This window comes from Aquarana catesbeiana, linkage group LG08, assembly GCF_042186555.1.
Source record: "Aquarana catesbeiana isolate 2022-GZ linkage group LG08, ASM4218655v1, whole genome shotgun sequence".
Lineage (NCBI taxonomy): Eukaryota > Metazoa > Chordata > Amphibia > Anura > Ranidae > Aquarana > Aquarana catesbeiana.
The window spans coordinates 274305201-274320512 of record NC_133331.1 but is presented as its reverse complement, the minus strand read 5'-3'; the positions used below and the strand labels follow the sequence as shown (position 1 = coordinate 274320512).

Genomic DNA, 15312 nt, shown 5'->3' with positions numbered 1-15312 from the left:
ACTACTTTCATAATCAATTAATTGTTTTCGGCCCTAGTCTGTTATGGTCTTGGTGTGGGGGAGACATTTGGGCCCCCATGCCGTTTTTTCCTTTAATTTTGGCGTGGGGTCCCTACCTCAAGATTCATACCAGACTCAAAGGGCCTGGTAAGGTCGGATCAAAGTCAGATCCTGTTCATTGAAAATCGCATGGAAGTCAGACATGAAGTCGTAGGGCAAAGTCAGATCGGAAGTTGTGAACCCGGCCTTATGCCCTGTACACACGGTCGGACATTCCGACAACAAAATCCATGGATTTTTTCCGACGGAAGCTGGCTCAAACTTGTCTTGCATACACACGGTCGCACAAGTTGTCGGAAAATGTGGTGACGTAAAACACGTACGTCGGGACTATAAACGGGGCAGTAGCCAATAGCTTTCGTCTCTTAATTTATTCTGAGCATGCGTAGCACTTTGTGCGTCGGATTTGTGTACACACGATCGGAATTTCCGACAACGAATTTTGTTGTCGGAAAATTTTATAGCAAGCTCTCAAACTGTGTGTCGGAAATTCCTATGGAAAATGTGTGACGGAGCCTACACACGGTCGGAATTTCCGACAACAAGGTCCTATCACACATTTTCCATCGGAAAATCCCATCGTGTGTACAGGGCATAAGTGTTACTTAACAGCAGCAGAGAAAAATCAGGTATCCAGTCCTGCCAGGCAGAGACACTGGCTTTATACGATGATCACTGAATTAAAGGCTTGCTGCAATTGTGTTATGCACACATAGCAAATCCTGTTGTGTATTGATCACCCATTACAGCAAGTGATTTTTGAAAAGGTATTTAGCGCCAAAAAGGACTGAAGGGAAAAGAAAATTAATACAAATATTTTTGGAAATTAAATCAGGGGAAAGATGGGAAAGGCTGTCAGATCAGACCGAGCTCCCATTTCCCCACCAAACTGTACATTGGCACAGTGGGCGCTCGAGCAAAACAGTGAAATGAAGCGCAGTGGATGGGGGAGATGGTTTCCTGAGTTCTGACCTCTCCGCCTCCCCTACAGGCCAGTACCTGCCAGTGCAGTACACAATGTGCATACAGTACTGCTGTTTTTAAAAAGGCTCTGTGTGTGCGTGCATGTATAGTATGTATGTATGTATGTATGTATGTATGTATGTATGTTTTTTATGGGCTTGTTCACATAGCAGCAAGGACTGCCACTGCTCAGAAAAGCAACCCATGCTTGGGATTCCTTTTAGGGGCATTTGACAAGTGGTTTAGAGGCGGCACGTCACCTCCCTCGCAACACCCCAGTTGCAGCATCACCATTTTGCAACCACTTGTAATGCACTTGGTTGCAGGGCAGCCTCATTCACCTGGTGGTATACTTCCAGCCACAGCATGTGTATTACCCTGGCTGCTGCCTCTGCAGCTAAAGGGGGGGCAGTTGGGGCAGGCAAGTACGTGGCTCAACCACGTGGCTTTAACATCCCCCTCTCGTGTGAACCAGCCCTTGGTTTACATCTGTGCAGCTGCATGCAGGGCATTCATTTCACTGGGCTTCCTACTCACCAAAAACAGCCCCTGACCCTTTTTTAAAATCGGGCTGCACTGAAAACGCACTGTGTTTGCCAATGCGTGGGGGGTGCCATGCATTGGCATCTGCAAAAGAGCAGTGCGTTTGTCTGCACGTCGACAAGCAGCAATGTAAACCAAGCATTAGACTGGGGTGCTTTAAGACGGAAAATACTTTAAGGGTGCCATGACTGGAAAAAGCTTGAGAAACACTAATATAGGCATATAAAAAAAGAAGTTCACTTTACTGCAAGACATGGCAAATTTTGTTGCAGACATGTCAGAGGATAAGAAGGTTGTTAAACTCACCAAGAAGGCTTGGCTTGCGCTCTCACTGATAACAGCATCAGGACTGTCACTAGGTGTCAGTCGGGTAAAATGGGCACCAAAATGGCTGGCATCATCCTCAGACAGCTAGAAAAAAAAAAAAAAAAAAAAAAAAAAAAAAAAAAAAAAAAAAGGAGGAACAGTAAAACACTGTAGTTGTAGACTACTGCCGAAGTAAAAATAAATAGTTACAGAAACAAAATATGGTCTTATTAAAAACAGAAGTGCCTAAAAGTAAACAAAAAAAAAAAAAAAAAATTGGATTTTGTCATCATACTTACCTGTAAAATCCTTTTCTTTTTCATACATCATGGGACACAGAGTTAGGCTAATATTCATTACCTGCTGGGTTATACTTAATCTCCAGGTGAATGGACACTGGTAGACCAAAGGTCTTTAGACAGGAAGTGATCCCCTATATAACCCCTCCCATAAAGGAAGTACTTCAGTTTGGTAGCAAAGCGCAGAATCCTCAAAAAGAGGGGAGGGATATCTGTGTCCCATGATGTACTCAAAGAAAAGGATTTTACAGGCAAGTATGACGAAAACATCTTATTTTCTTTTTCATACATCATAGGACACAGAGTTAGGCTAATATTCATTACCTGCTGGGACGTCCCAGAGCAAAAGCCTTGAGGGGAGGGAGACACCCTGCCCAACAATAGCCATCAGATCTTATACGGCAGCCCGCGGTACACTGCGTACACATTCACCTGATAAAATCTTGTGAACATATGCACTGAAGATCAGGTGGCAGCCTTACAAATCTGAGCCGCAGATACCCGATGGCAAAAAGCCCAGGGGGCTCCTACACCCCTGGTAGAATGATTTCTCACCCTAAAGGGAGGAGCTTTATGTTTCAGACCTTAGGCCTGAATGACCAATTGACAGACCCAATTGGCAATGGAAGCTTTGGAAGCTGCCTGCCACTTCTTGGGTCCTTTTGGTAAAACAAAACAGTCTGGTCCTCGGATCTCCGTAGATCTAGACAAATAAACCTTGACTTCCTGGACAATGCCCAAAGAATTCATTTTTCTCTTCGTCAAACGAGGCTGAGAGGGGAAAAAAAAAAAGGCAAAATAATGTCCTGATTTAAATGAAAGGCCGACACCACTTTTGGAAAAAAGGATAGAACAGGTTGTAACATGACCCTGTCGTGATGGAGGATCAAGTATAGTTCCCTGCATTAAAGGGCCGCCAACTCTGACACCCTTCTAGCCAAGGTGATAGCCATCAGGAAGGCTAGTTTGCGTGACAGCAAGTCTAATGGAATTTCCTTGATAGGTTCAAATGGTTGCTTCTGTAACAGACAGCACCAAGTTCAAGTCCCAAGGAAACATAGGTGACCTAATGGGGGGGGGGGGGGGGGGGGGAGCAAGAGAGTTGCCCCCTGCATAAAGGTTCGGATCAGTGAATGGGAAGCTAAAGGCCTTTGGAAGAATACTTGACCTCTGATTTTACTCAAAGCCAATTTGATTTCCACAGATGACTGTAGAAAAGAGAATTCTCCCAATCACGTATTTCCGAGGATGCCATTTTTTGTCTTCACACCAAGCAATAGAAGTCTTCCAGACATTATGATAGATCTTCCTAGTGACAGCTTTTCTAGCATTCACTAGGGTAGACACCACTGGTCCCGAGATGCCACGGTCCTTTAAACCCTGGTTTCAATAGCCATGCCGTCAAAATTTAGAGACTGTAAACTGGGGTGGAATATAGGACCTTGAGACAGTAGACTGGAGCTCCGTGGAAGCGTCCATGGCCCGTCTATTGTCGGTCTCACAATCTCCGGGAACCAGGGCCTTCTGGGCCAGAATGACTGAAACTCCCCCTCTCCGAACCCTGTTCAACAAATGTGGAAGGAGAGCGATCGGAGAGAAAGCATAAACCAGAGAGTACTGGCTCCATGGAACTACCAGAGCATCTGCTCCGATTGCCAGAGGATCTTTTGTTCGGGACACAAACTGCTGTAGTTTGTTGTTGGATGCTAGTAGGTCGACCTCTCACCATCCCCAATGTTGGCGAATTTCCTGGAACACCCCTGGGTGTAGGGACCATTCCCCCGGGCAGATCTGCTGATGGCTGAGATAATCTGCCTTCCAGTTCTCTACTCCCGGTATATGGACTGCTGATATAATTGGCACATGTTCCTCTGCACAGGCTAGTATATGGTTCACCTCCTTCAGAGCTGAACGACTCCTGGTATCGCCTTGGTGGTTTTTATAGGCCACTGCAGTGGCATTGTTGGACTGAACCCCGATAGGGCAGTCCTAAAACTATACCGTCCAGGACCGTAGGGCCAGTCGTACTTCCCGTAATTCCAGGACGTTGATGGGCAGGATCTGTTCTGTCCTTGACCATTTCCCTTGAGCTGTGAGCCCCTCCAGAGTCGCTCCCCAGCCTGAGAGACTGACATCTATAGTCATTACTCTCCAAGTTAGAGCCCTTTCACACCGAGCCGCCCATAGCGTCGGCGGTAAAATGCCGCTAGTTTTAGTGGCGTTTTACCGTTGGATTAGCGGTGCATTTCGGCCGCTAGCGGGGAGCTTTTACCCCCCCGCTAGCGGCCGAGAAAGGGTTAAAACCGCCCGCAATAGCGGCGTTTTGCCGGCGGTATCCCAGCGCTGCCCCATTGATTTCAATGGGGAGCAGCGGTGGAGGAGCGGTACACACACCGCTCCTTCACCGCTCCAAAGAAGCTGCTGGCAGGACTTTTCCTGACGTCCTGCCAGCGCAGCGCTCCGGTGTGAAAGCCCTCGGGCTCACACTGGAGACAATGCTGCAGCTGTTTGAGGGCGGATTGCAGGCGCTATTTTTAAACGACCTCGGTGTGAAAGGGGGTCTTACTGGGAGGAAGGATCTTCCCTTTTGCATGTTCTGATCCTGCAACCACCAGCTTAGGCTTAGGCGTGCCCAAGGAGAGCACATTGGATAATCCAGGGCTTGTCCTCTCCTGTTCCAAGCCAACAAGAAGTCTAGTTGTAGAGGTCTGGAATGGAACTGGGCATAGGGCACCACCTCCAAGGAGGATACCATTCTCCCTAGAAGACTCATACAGAGCCGAATGGAGGGTTGTCTGGTGCCCCTTATCTGATGCACCTGATCCTTCAGGGCACAGATCCTTGCAGGTGGCAAGAATACTCTTGCTTGGACCGTATCTAGGATCAGACCTAAATACTTTAGATTTTGATCTGGTCTCAAGGTTGACTTTTTGGTATTCATGATCCAGCCTAAGCTTTCTAAATACCGCACTGTGCACATTATGCTCCATTCTAGAGCCTGTAGTGAGTGATCTTTGAGCAGGAGGTCATCCAAATACCCGAGCAACAGGATCCCTTGGGCCCTTAAAAGACCCAGTACTGGTGCTAGGACCTTTGTGAACACCTGGGGAGCTGTAGCAAGCCGAAGGGTAGAGCCAAAAACTGATCACATGGTAAACTGCCGCTGTCAGTAGCCATTTACTGTGATCCGTGAGGCGCCAGGTCCTCGGGACCCAGCAGTCATGGAAACTCCCGTGTGCGCGCCCCAGGGGGCGCGATTCTGTGAGGACATCATAGTATGCCTTCCCAGAGTTAGAGCCGCACTGTAGCCGTCATTCTACATCTACGGCTGGCATGCTCCACTTTTTAACAAGCTTTTCATCCATGGGTTATAAAAAGGGAAAACCTCTTAGGAGGAACAAAAATCCTGTCAGGATGTTCCCAATCAGCATACACCGCCTGTTGCAACAGAGGGTGTAAGGGGAAAGCCTGTGTGGCCTGAAGAGACCTCAGGGATCCCAAAGAGGACCAGGAAGGCTCAGTAACCGCTATAAGAGACAACTTAAAGGCAGAACGAACCATTTTGGATCAGGATCAGTCAGGATCAAAAGCCTCCGATTGAGAGGCAGAAACCAACTGGATATCTTCTTGTCCAGATTGCTCGGAAGCAGACTCATCCGCCAGGCCATCCACAGAATCCCAAGCTTTAAGCTCTTCCCCATCCTCAACCAATTCCTGCTCCAGACTAGGAGGCTCCGGGGAGGGGGATCGGTCATGCTTATTACTACCCTGCAGGATGGAGGCAATCATGCCAGCAATCCTGTGCTCTAACCTGGCTAGAGCCAAGGACAGTCCCTCCTTAGTGATAAAGGGTGAAGCAGCAGCGTTGACTGTAGGCACAGTCCTAGATAGGCACAGAGGCTCAGATTGCTCGGAAGCCTCTGGTCCTTCAGGGGATACAACACTAGGGATACGACTAGGTTCATCAGAAACTACTGATGATATAGGTGTGCCCTTCCCTGTAGTGTTAGTCCCGCTCCTCTTTTTTGAAGACATTTACTAGCCACAAAAAGGGAGTACTTGGGTGTAGTATTAACACACCTCAGAAGGGTGACCCTTTAATAGGGCTCACCAAGCCCCTATGCAAAAATCCTGCTAAGCACCTTTAGCCTGCGAAGCAACACCTGTAGACTCACGTGACCCGGGTAAGGAGAAATGAACCACTGCAAGTGCCTGCTCTGTCTCACAGCTGCCTTCTGGAAGCCCCGCATACTTGGCATACACAGCTCAAAAAGGAGAAAAAAAGAAAAAAAAAAAAAGAAAGAAGAAGGGTACACTCTGCAAACACCCACAGCTAGCCCAAAAACTCCCCCGTATGGTCACCGCATACAGGTGTCCAGCCTCTAGCTAGCTTGACTGATTGTTACAGTCACTGGGACACCCCACAATATTAAATAAAAGGGGTTTCACTTACCCGTCCAGGCGCAGGGCAGCTTAGAAACCAAGAGCTCAATCTTCACCCTTCACAGCGGGTTCCTGTCACTTGAGGACCTTTAAGGTCTGGGTACCCTTTTCATGTTTAGGGTCCACTCCCTTGGACCTGTACAGCACCCCGCAGGAACGTATTGTGCTGTGGTGTCCAGGATTCCACTTCACAGGGTCCAGCGCCCGGAGGCCGTATTACAGGCAAAACCTCGCAGGATCTTGAGTCTTCTTTGTGAGGCTTGGGTACCATTTATCTAAGCATATGAAGCCTGTGTAAAATGTATCCGATCGGTCAATCCCTTGATTCATTCAAGAACCGTTTGTGGGACTAGAGACCTGGAGCTCAGAGAGCTCAAACAACTGTGCCATCCACCTTGCAGACACTGGTAAAAAACTGAAGTACTACCTGTATGGGAGGGGTTATATAGGGGATCACTTCCTGTCTAAAAGACCTTTGGTCTACTAGTGTTCATTCACCTGGAGATGAAGTATAACCGAGCAGGTAATGAATATTAGCCTAACTCTGTGTCCCATGATGTATGAAAAAGAAAGTGTGTGTTCCTGCATTGACAGGGTCTCTTGTAAGCAGAACATTTGCAGCAGACATGGGTTTCCCGATGCTCTTGTACAGAAGCACAAATGGCTAAAGACTGTAAAACATAGTGACTGGCCATGGAAACTTGAGTTCACCAAATAAGAAGTACAATGAGCTTACTTCCATTTCAAACTAGAACAGGGATATGCAATTACCGGACCTCCAGCTGTTGCAAAACTACAAGTCCCATCATGCCTCTGGGTGTCATGCTTGTGGCTGTCAGTCTTGCTATGCCTCATGGGACTTGAAGTTCTGCAACAGCTGGAGGTCCACTAATTGCATATCCCTGAACTAGAAGATGTGCATCACCCACTATCAGCTCAAAACTGGCAGAGACTAGAATCCATGTACAATCCAATACAAGTTTTCTCGGAAGTGGCCATCAAAGTTCTGACCACAAAGCATTCCATAAGGTCCTTTAACAAAATGACGATGTCATCAAAATAAAACGTTTAAAATGTTTGATTGACAATGCGTTTCACCACAGCTGTCAGACCAATCACATCAAGTCCTTAAATTGTCCACTTCCACTACATAAACCAAAACACACTAAGTGAGGAAAAGGTATTCTTTAAGCCAAACACCTCTACTATACACCTCTACCAATGATCGGACAATCATTCTTCCACTGACACCGACAGGCACTATTCCTCCTACTTACCACAGGCGCTATGTAATTTTTTTACTCCCATTGACCACCAAGATTGACGTATTTTCTACTCCCACTGGCCACAGTCCGGCCCTCTAAAATCTGAAGGACAGTAAACAGGCCCTTTGTCTAGAAAGTTTAGCGACCCCTACCATGGAATGAAGGCCGACATTCAGAAGTATCACTCGCTAGTTCATAAATATGTGCCTGCACTCCTTCTTGAACTAGGGCAGAAGCAACCTACAGTGCCAAGAGGGGAGCGTCCACGGTAAAAGCTGTCCTTAATAGATCACTTTAAAATATGTCCAAGGAAGATCTTTCAAGTGGGTGTGCTATTTTGTATTTTATCACAACAACTGTGAAACAACTGAAGTGGGTTTTGAACGTGGTGCTAGAAAACGCACATAGAACGCGGGTTTCCTGAACCGCTTTGTGGTGTGAACAGGCCCTAATTATCTATCAGGGGCAATACACGGTCTTGGAGACTAGACCTCAACAGCTACTAAGTGTTGGCCACCCATCAAAGAGAAGCATTCAAGACAAATCAACTCAATTTAGTTCTAGCAGCAGACAAAAGATGCCTGTACTGTGGCCGAAACACAGCGCCGCTAACTGTATGTAGCCAATGCTACTACAGCGCACACATTGGCCACATCTATTGGTAATGAAAATCGTTTGGGTTAACTTGGCCCAAACTATTTACAGTCAAGGTAAATCTGGAATTCTAAGTTTAGTCCAGTGCCTCACACTCGTTTCTCAATGCATTGGGTAAGCATGGCAACTATAAAAAGGAAAGTAAATTCAGGAGCCATTTCCCTTTCTTTACATATATAGGCAACTATAAAAAAGGAAAGTAAATTCAGGAGCCATTTCCCTTTCTTTACATATATAGGCAACTAGTAAAAACATTTTTTTTTCTAATGAGGGGCTAAAAAAAAGGACACAGAAGCATCAAGAAGTTTAAAGAACAAGGGAAGAATACAGAATAGATAAAAAAAAAAAAAATTAAGAACTCCGGGCAATAGGAAAGAAAAGTGACGTTGGTATTGTTCAATGCTTCTCCGGTTTGTCTGTTAACTTACAGTATGTACTCACCAGGTAGGGTTTGTATGGTGGCTCAATTCTACAATGCAGCAGGTCATCCCACTGAATGTGTCTGAAAAAACGGTGCTTCTGCAATTCAGAATGAACAGGAAATGAGGTCAGCAAAAAAGAAAGATAGAAATGGCAGCAAAAGTAGCCTAGCCAAGAAGTGTAATATACTATTTTCTTGCAAGGACTGAACCGTTTTAAATCTTTAGAGATCTGACAGGGTCTATTTAACCCTTTTGCTGCCAAAGTCTTTTTTTGTGTTTTTTTGCACACGTTTAAATAAAATCATTTTAGGCCTGAAGATGACAGAAAACATCAATACATATTTTCTGAAAAAAAACACCATTAGAAAATAAAAAATAGGTAGTTCTGATTTTTATGTCACAAGCTATTAGTACAAGGGTTTATTAAATGCAAATTTTCAGTAAATACACTAAAGTTATTTAGGGCACACAAACTTAACAAATTACTACATTTTTAGTAAAATATAAAAGATAAAGGTTGCATCAAGTAAATAGATACCCAACATATCAAACCTTATAACTACACGTGCTTGTGAAATGACAAACTTCAGTACCCTACATTTTCCATAGGTGACTCTTTTAAAGCCCCTACAGGTCATCAGTTTAGAGTTAACTGAATAATGGGTCCAGAATTATAGCTCTCAACAACTGAACAGGAGGGAGGGGCCAGGAGCACAGAAGAGGGACCAGGGAAGGAGGATCTGGGCTGCTTTGTGCAAAACCACTTCACAGAGGAGGCAAGTATAACTTTTTTTTTTTTCCCTATAAAAAAAAAACAAACAACACATCATTTTCATTTCACATCAATTCATTAAAGAGGCCTATTGAAGAAAACAGCAATGTGCAAAGGTGCACAATACATGAGAACCTCTGTCAATTTTTTTTTATTGTTGTCTGTGCTCCCATTGGGGAGATTCACCCTCTCTATTTTTCCTGTTTACCAATATCACTTAGAATGAATACGAAGGATATTCCCAAAATTGTGGATGTCACCAAAATAGGGATAGAGGGGAAATCTTTTGATGGGGATACTAGCTCTGGTGACTAGGGATACTCTCACTTTAGTGGGTTTTCCTCATTGAGTTTTGGTTGATTGGAGTTCTTTAACCCATAAAATCGATTCAAAGGACTATCAAATGTCTCTTACTTGTATTAACTGAAATTGACACTTTAAACATAAAAATGTATTTGTCAAATATTAAAAATATTATTGATTTAGAAGACCTGGATATCTGCCACATCAGAAGGTCCTGATCCAAGTCTCTGCGTAGGATTCTTCTTAAACAACTGAAACAGAATGAAAAGAAAAATAAAGAATATGTAATCGTTACCATGAGAAGGGGCTTCCTAGGTAAGGTTGGTTAAGCTGTGAAAGGTCCTACTGCATGAGGTAGTCATTGCAAAGTAATAAAGATTTTTTTTTCAACCAATTTAAAAAAAAAAAAAAAAAAAAAAAAAAAAAAAAAAAAAAAAAAAAAAAAAAAAAAAAAAAGGGATTAAACTATTTTTTTTTAACATCTAAATCATATCCAGTCATGTTTACCAATTACAGTTTAGAAACATTTTAAAGCGATAGTAAAGTCTTTCTTACTTGTACACAGGTAATCCTATAATAAAGCTTAACTGTAGGTACAATATATATCTCCTAAACATGGACCATTTAGGAGATATTCACATTTGTAGCAGCCGGTGATCATGACTTGTGTGTGTAAGCGGCTGGAGCATGAAAACCCGGAAGGAAGACTGGAGGAAGATGGAAGCCCTTGCAGCAGATACAGAGTGCTGCTGGAGGGATCCGTAAGCACATTATGACATTAACATGCAAGGGACCAATCACTATCTAAACATATAGATATAGATAATTGTATAAATTTATATTTTAAAGCAGCAGCCCTAGAGAATTGGTGGGTTTTGCAATTTTTTTTTTATGTCACACGATATTTGTCTCCTCTGCCCTTAAAAGCATTTGATCACACCAAGATCGATGAGATCAAATGCTTTTGATTTTTAAAACTGGCGCCATTTACATCCAGGTAACCTGGAAGCGATGTGACGTCATTGCTTCGGGTTACTATATCACAGAGCCCAACAGAGCCGATCTGCCAAAGCCATCTTTTTTGGGCTCGATCACCCGGCTGAAGCACTGGCTGGTCGATTGGGAATCGTGGTGGCAAGGGAGACCCCAGTAAAGCCACTGAAGATCCAGCAGCTAGGATTGCTTTTACCAGAGAGCAGATCGTCAGCTCTTAAAAAAAACAAAAAAAAACGGGAAAAAAAAACAAAAACAACAAAAAAAAAAAAAAAGAAAAAACCCCGGCAGCTGCAGTCATCATCCCGGTATAACTACGCGAACACGCAGTGACGTACCAGTGCGTCCCTGGAGCTTAAGTGATGAATTCCAGGTATGGATATTTTATATATAGTTACATTGGTCCAGTTTGGACCAATGTAACTATGTATATACCATACCTGGCCAATGCCCTTTGAAGCAGGACATCACTAAAGTAGACAATGCTACTCCAGCTTTGTTAAAAAAGGAGGTATGGACTGCACAGAGAGAAATATAATTTTTTTCCCTGAACAAGTTAGTAAGACCTCATCTGGATTACACAGTTCAGTTTTGGGCACCAGCTCTCAAAAAGGATATTGGAGAACTGGAGAAAGTGCAGAGGAGGGCAACCAAACTGATAAGAGGCATAGAGGAGCTCAGCTATGAGAGAAGATTAGAGAAACTGAATTCTCCCTTGAGAAGGGGAGATTAAAGTGATATTAAAAGCTTTTTTTTAAAAAAATTACATACATGTCATACTGTGCAGAGGATTTGTACAGAGCCGCTCACATCCACCTCTTCTCAGGTCCCTCCCTCCTGCTGAGTGCCTCCAGAGCAAGCAGCTTGCAATGGGGGCACCCAAGCAGGCTCTATCCCAATGTGTGTGTATGTGTATGTTTTTCTGTGGTTTGAACTGGATGGATTAACTACAATATGTAATTAGTAATCTCTATATTTGCTTCTGGGCCCTGTGCTGAGCAGCTTGCCTGCTACATTCTAAAAACACAGGAAGTTGGACGCTCAGCACCAGTCAAAGAATGCTTTGCATTTCCTGAATGAATGCAATTGTTCTGTTTGGACAAGGTAGAAAGAGGCAGTGCGGTGACACACTTTCCACCTTATTAAATCAGAGGATACTTTGCATTCATTTCAGAAAATGCAAAGCATTGTTTGACTAGTGCCCATGCTGAGTGGCTAATTTCCTGTGCTTACAATGCAGCAGGCCAGCTACTCAGCATGGGACCCAGAAGCAAGGAGAGATCCTTGGAAGAGTGGGGTCTACTTTAGTGATTTCCAGCTTCTAGGGACAGTGACCATGTACAAATTTACATGCCTGAAAAATTCTTCTTAAACCCCCACGTACATTTACTGCAGCAGAGCGGCCCGGGTGTGCAAAATCGCGTACCTGTGCGTGATTTCGTGCACGCAGTTTAGGGGGTGCGTGCTCCACTCCCGCTGTGATTGCACACAACAGGAGCCAATCAGTGAGTCCAGTGGCCACCGCAACCCGCCGATCGTTCACAGGAGAGACGGAGCAGCGTTGCATCGATGTAAACAAAGCACACCGCTGATCTGTCAGGGAGGAAAAGAGGGAAATTGTGTTTCAGCTAAGCTGAATCATGATCTCCCTTTTCCTCCAGTGAATCCACTCCCCCAGTAAGAAAGCACCTCCCAGGAAACACTTTAAACCCTTGATCACCCCTGTAGTTAACCCCTTCCCTGCCAGTGTCATTTATACAGGGATCAGTGCATTTGTTAGCACTGATCACTGTATTGGTGTCACTGGTCCCCAAAAAGTGTCACTTCGGGTCAGATTTGTCCACCACAATTTTGCAGTCCCATTAAAAGTGGCAGATCGCCGCCATTACCAGTAACAAAAAAAAAAAAAAAAAAAAAAAAAGTAAAAATCCCTAAATCAGTCCCCTATTTTGTAGATGCTATAACTTTTGTGCAAACTTAAAAATATTGTTTTTTCAAAATTGTCAGTTTTTTCGGTTTATAGCACAAAAACTAAAAACTGCAGAGGTGATCAAATGCCACCAAAAGAAAGCTCTATTTGTGGGGAAAAAAAAAAAAAATCAATTTTATTTGGGTACAGCATTTCACAACCACATAATTGTCAGTTAAAGCGATGCAGTGCCGTATCGCAAAAAATGGCCTGGTCAGGAAGTGGGTAAAACCTTCTGGGGCTGAAGTGGTTAATAGTCTCATACTTTATGTCAACTTATTTAGCTATATATGCAAGACAGAAGAAATTATATATTAGAGCAGGAAAAACCGCAATGAAAATATGCAAACTGCAGTAAATTTACAGTAATCACACTTGCCCTTCAGTAAGCTTAGAGCTGTCAGTTCAGTGAAGGATGACTGTTCTTGGTTAATGTGACTGATGTCACAGTCCTCTGCCTGTTAAAGCAGAAGTATAGCCAAAGCTATACTTCTCTGGTCAGCAGACCTTTTTCGGTCATGACCAGTCGACAGATACTGGCCGAACGGCTGAATTCTGTCAGACCAACTCCAGTACACATGGGCCAAACGTTGTCTGGTTGCTATTTGCTTTAGGAATATTGCAGGCTAATGCTCTAGTACTATGTAACTGACATTCCACTTTAAAAATACAATATGTAATTTATTATGCCTGAAACTTTCAAGGCTACCTTCTTCAGGAGATCAGTGGCATCAGGGGTCAGGTATGGTGGGAAGAATGGTTTGCCCTTTAGAATCTTGTCAATGATTTTCTTCCTGTTATTTCCAGTAAAAGGAGGCTGTTCATCACACAGGGATAAAAAAAAAAAAAAAAAAAAAAAAGGGGAAGAAGAAGAAGAAGAGACACAGGGGTCAGTTACATACTGCTCAGGCATGTCTGTGCTCAAGCAACAGGCCCCTCCTACTTGCAGACTAGTCCGCAGAAACATTTAGCCTGGTTGACACATTGTTTTCAGTGGTGTCCATTCACATCAATTCAGAGCGCGATTTTAGAAAAGGTCCTGTACTACTTTGGTGCGATTCCAGCACAATTTTAGCTCAGAAGAAGAACACGCAAACCAAATCATAAAAACGCAACCAAGTTGCACTACACAATTGACTATCAGATCAAAATCGCAGCCACAGTAGTGTGAACCTAGTCTTCGAGTTGAAATTCAGGCACACAGCTAATATATATATATATATATATATATATATATATATATATATATATATATATATATATATATATATATATATATATATATATATATATATATATATATATATATATATATATATATATATAGCGGTTTTACAATTTAGATTTCTCTCTATCCAGTTATGAAAAGTACCAACAAAAGTATCTGATAAAAATGCTAAAAAACGTTTATAGACATTATGAAATCCTGGCAGTATATATATGTTTCAAAGCTATCAAGTCACAGTTAAACTCTGTAGATTATCCTAGGCTTTGGAAAGATATCATTAAATCCCAAACCAAATTCGTAATACAATATGGCTTACAAGTCATTAGATGTGGTGGCTGCATTAGTTCTTTTTTAGGCTCCTTCCCCCCCCCCCCGTTGCATAGTTGCCAACAGTCCCGATTTTCCCGGAACAATCCCAATTTTGGGACCCTCGACCCGATTAAAGCTTGTCCCGATTGTTTTCCCAAGGATTTTGGTTTTGTCCTGAGAAAATCGGGAATGTTTTTGCCAAAAAACAGCAACGGCTACACAAAAAATAGCCGCCTTCGCCTCCACGAGTGTTGTTTCCCCTTGTGTTTAGTGCAGAGGAGAGGGGCAGCCAATCGGCCTCGCTCTTCAGTGTACAAATAGAAAATTATATTGTACACTGAAGCCCATTGACTGCAGGGATTGGCGACCCCTCAGCTCTCTCCACTGAACACAAGGAAATGTTCAGTCTTCACACGCTGCCGCCAACCCTCCGCTCCGCCCCATGTGTCTGAAGAGCGCCACTAATGGAAGGACCGGGGCTCGCTGGTGGGGACAGTGCACTGGTGGTCCTGGCTCCCCCTTGCACCCTGTCCCCCCCCCATGTCACCACCATACCTGCACCCCACTCCCCCCCGTGTCACCACCATACCCGCTCCCCCCCTCCCCCGTGTCACCACCATACCCGCTCCCCCCCCTCCCCCGTGTCACCACCATACCTGCACCCCCCCTCTCCCCGTGTCACCACCATACCTGCACCTCCCTCCGTGTCACCACCATACCTGCACCTCCCTCCCCCTCACCACCATACCTGCTCCCCCCCGTGTCACCACCATACCTGCACCC

General features: G+C 44.1%; 1 protein-coding gene across 1 annotated transcript in view; it reads right to left on the bottom strand.

Moving 5' to 3' along the window:
* RPS6KB2 (ribosomal protein S6 kinase B2) overlaps positions 1-15312 on the bottom strand; it is a gene marked incomplete at its 5' end in the record, with an annotated part of 74069 nt that overhangs the window by 23851 nt on the left and 34906 nt on the right. The window contains 4 exon segments of the mRNA XM_073597290.1: positions 1873-1977; positions 8975-9052; positions 10219-10281; positions 13702-13809. Coding sequence (XP_073453391.1) covers positions 1873-1977; positions 8975-9052; positions 10219-10281; positions 13702-13809 — 354 coding nt within the window.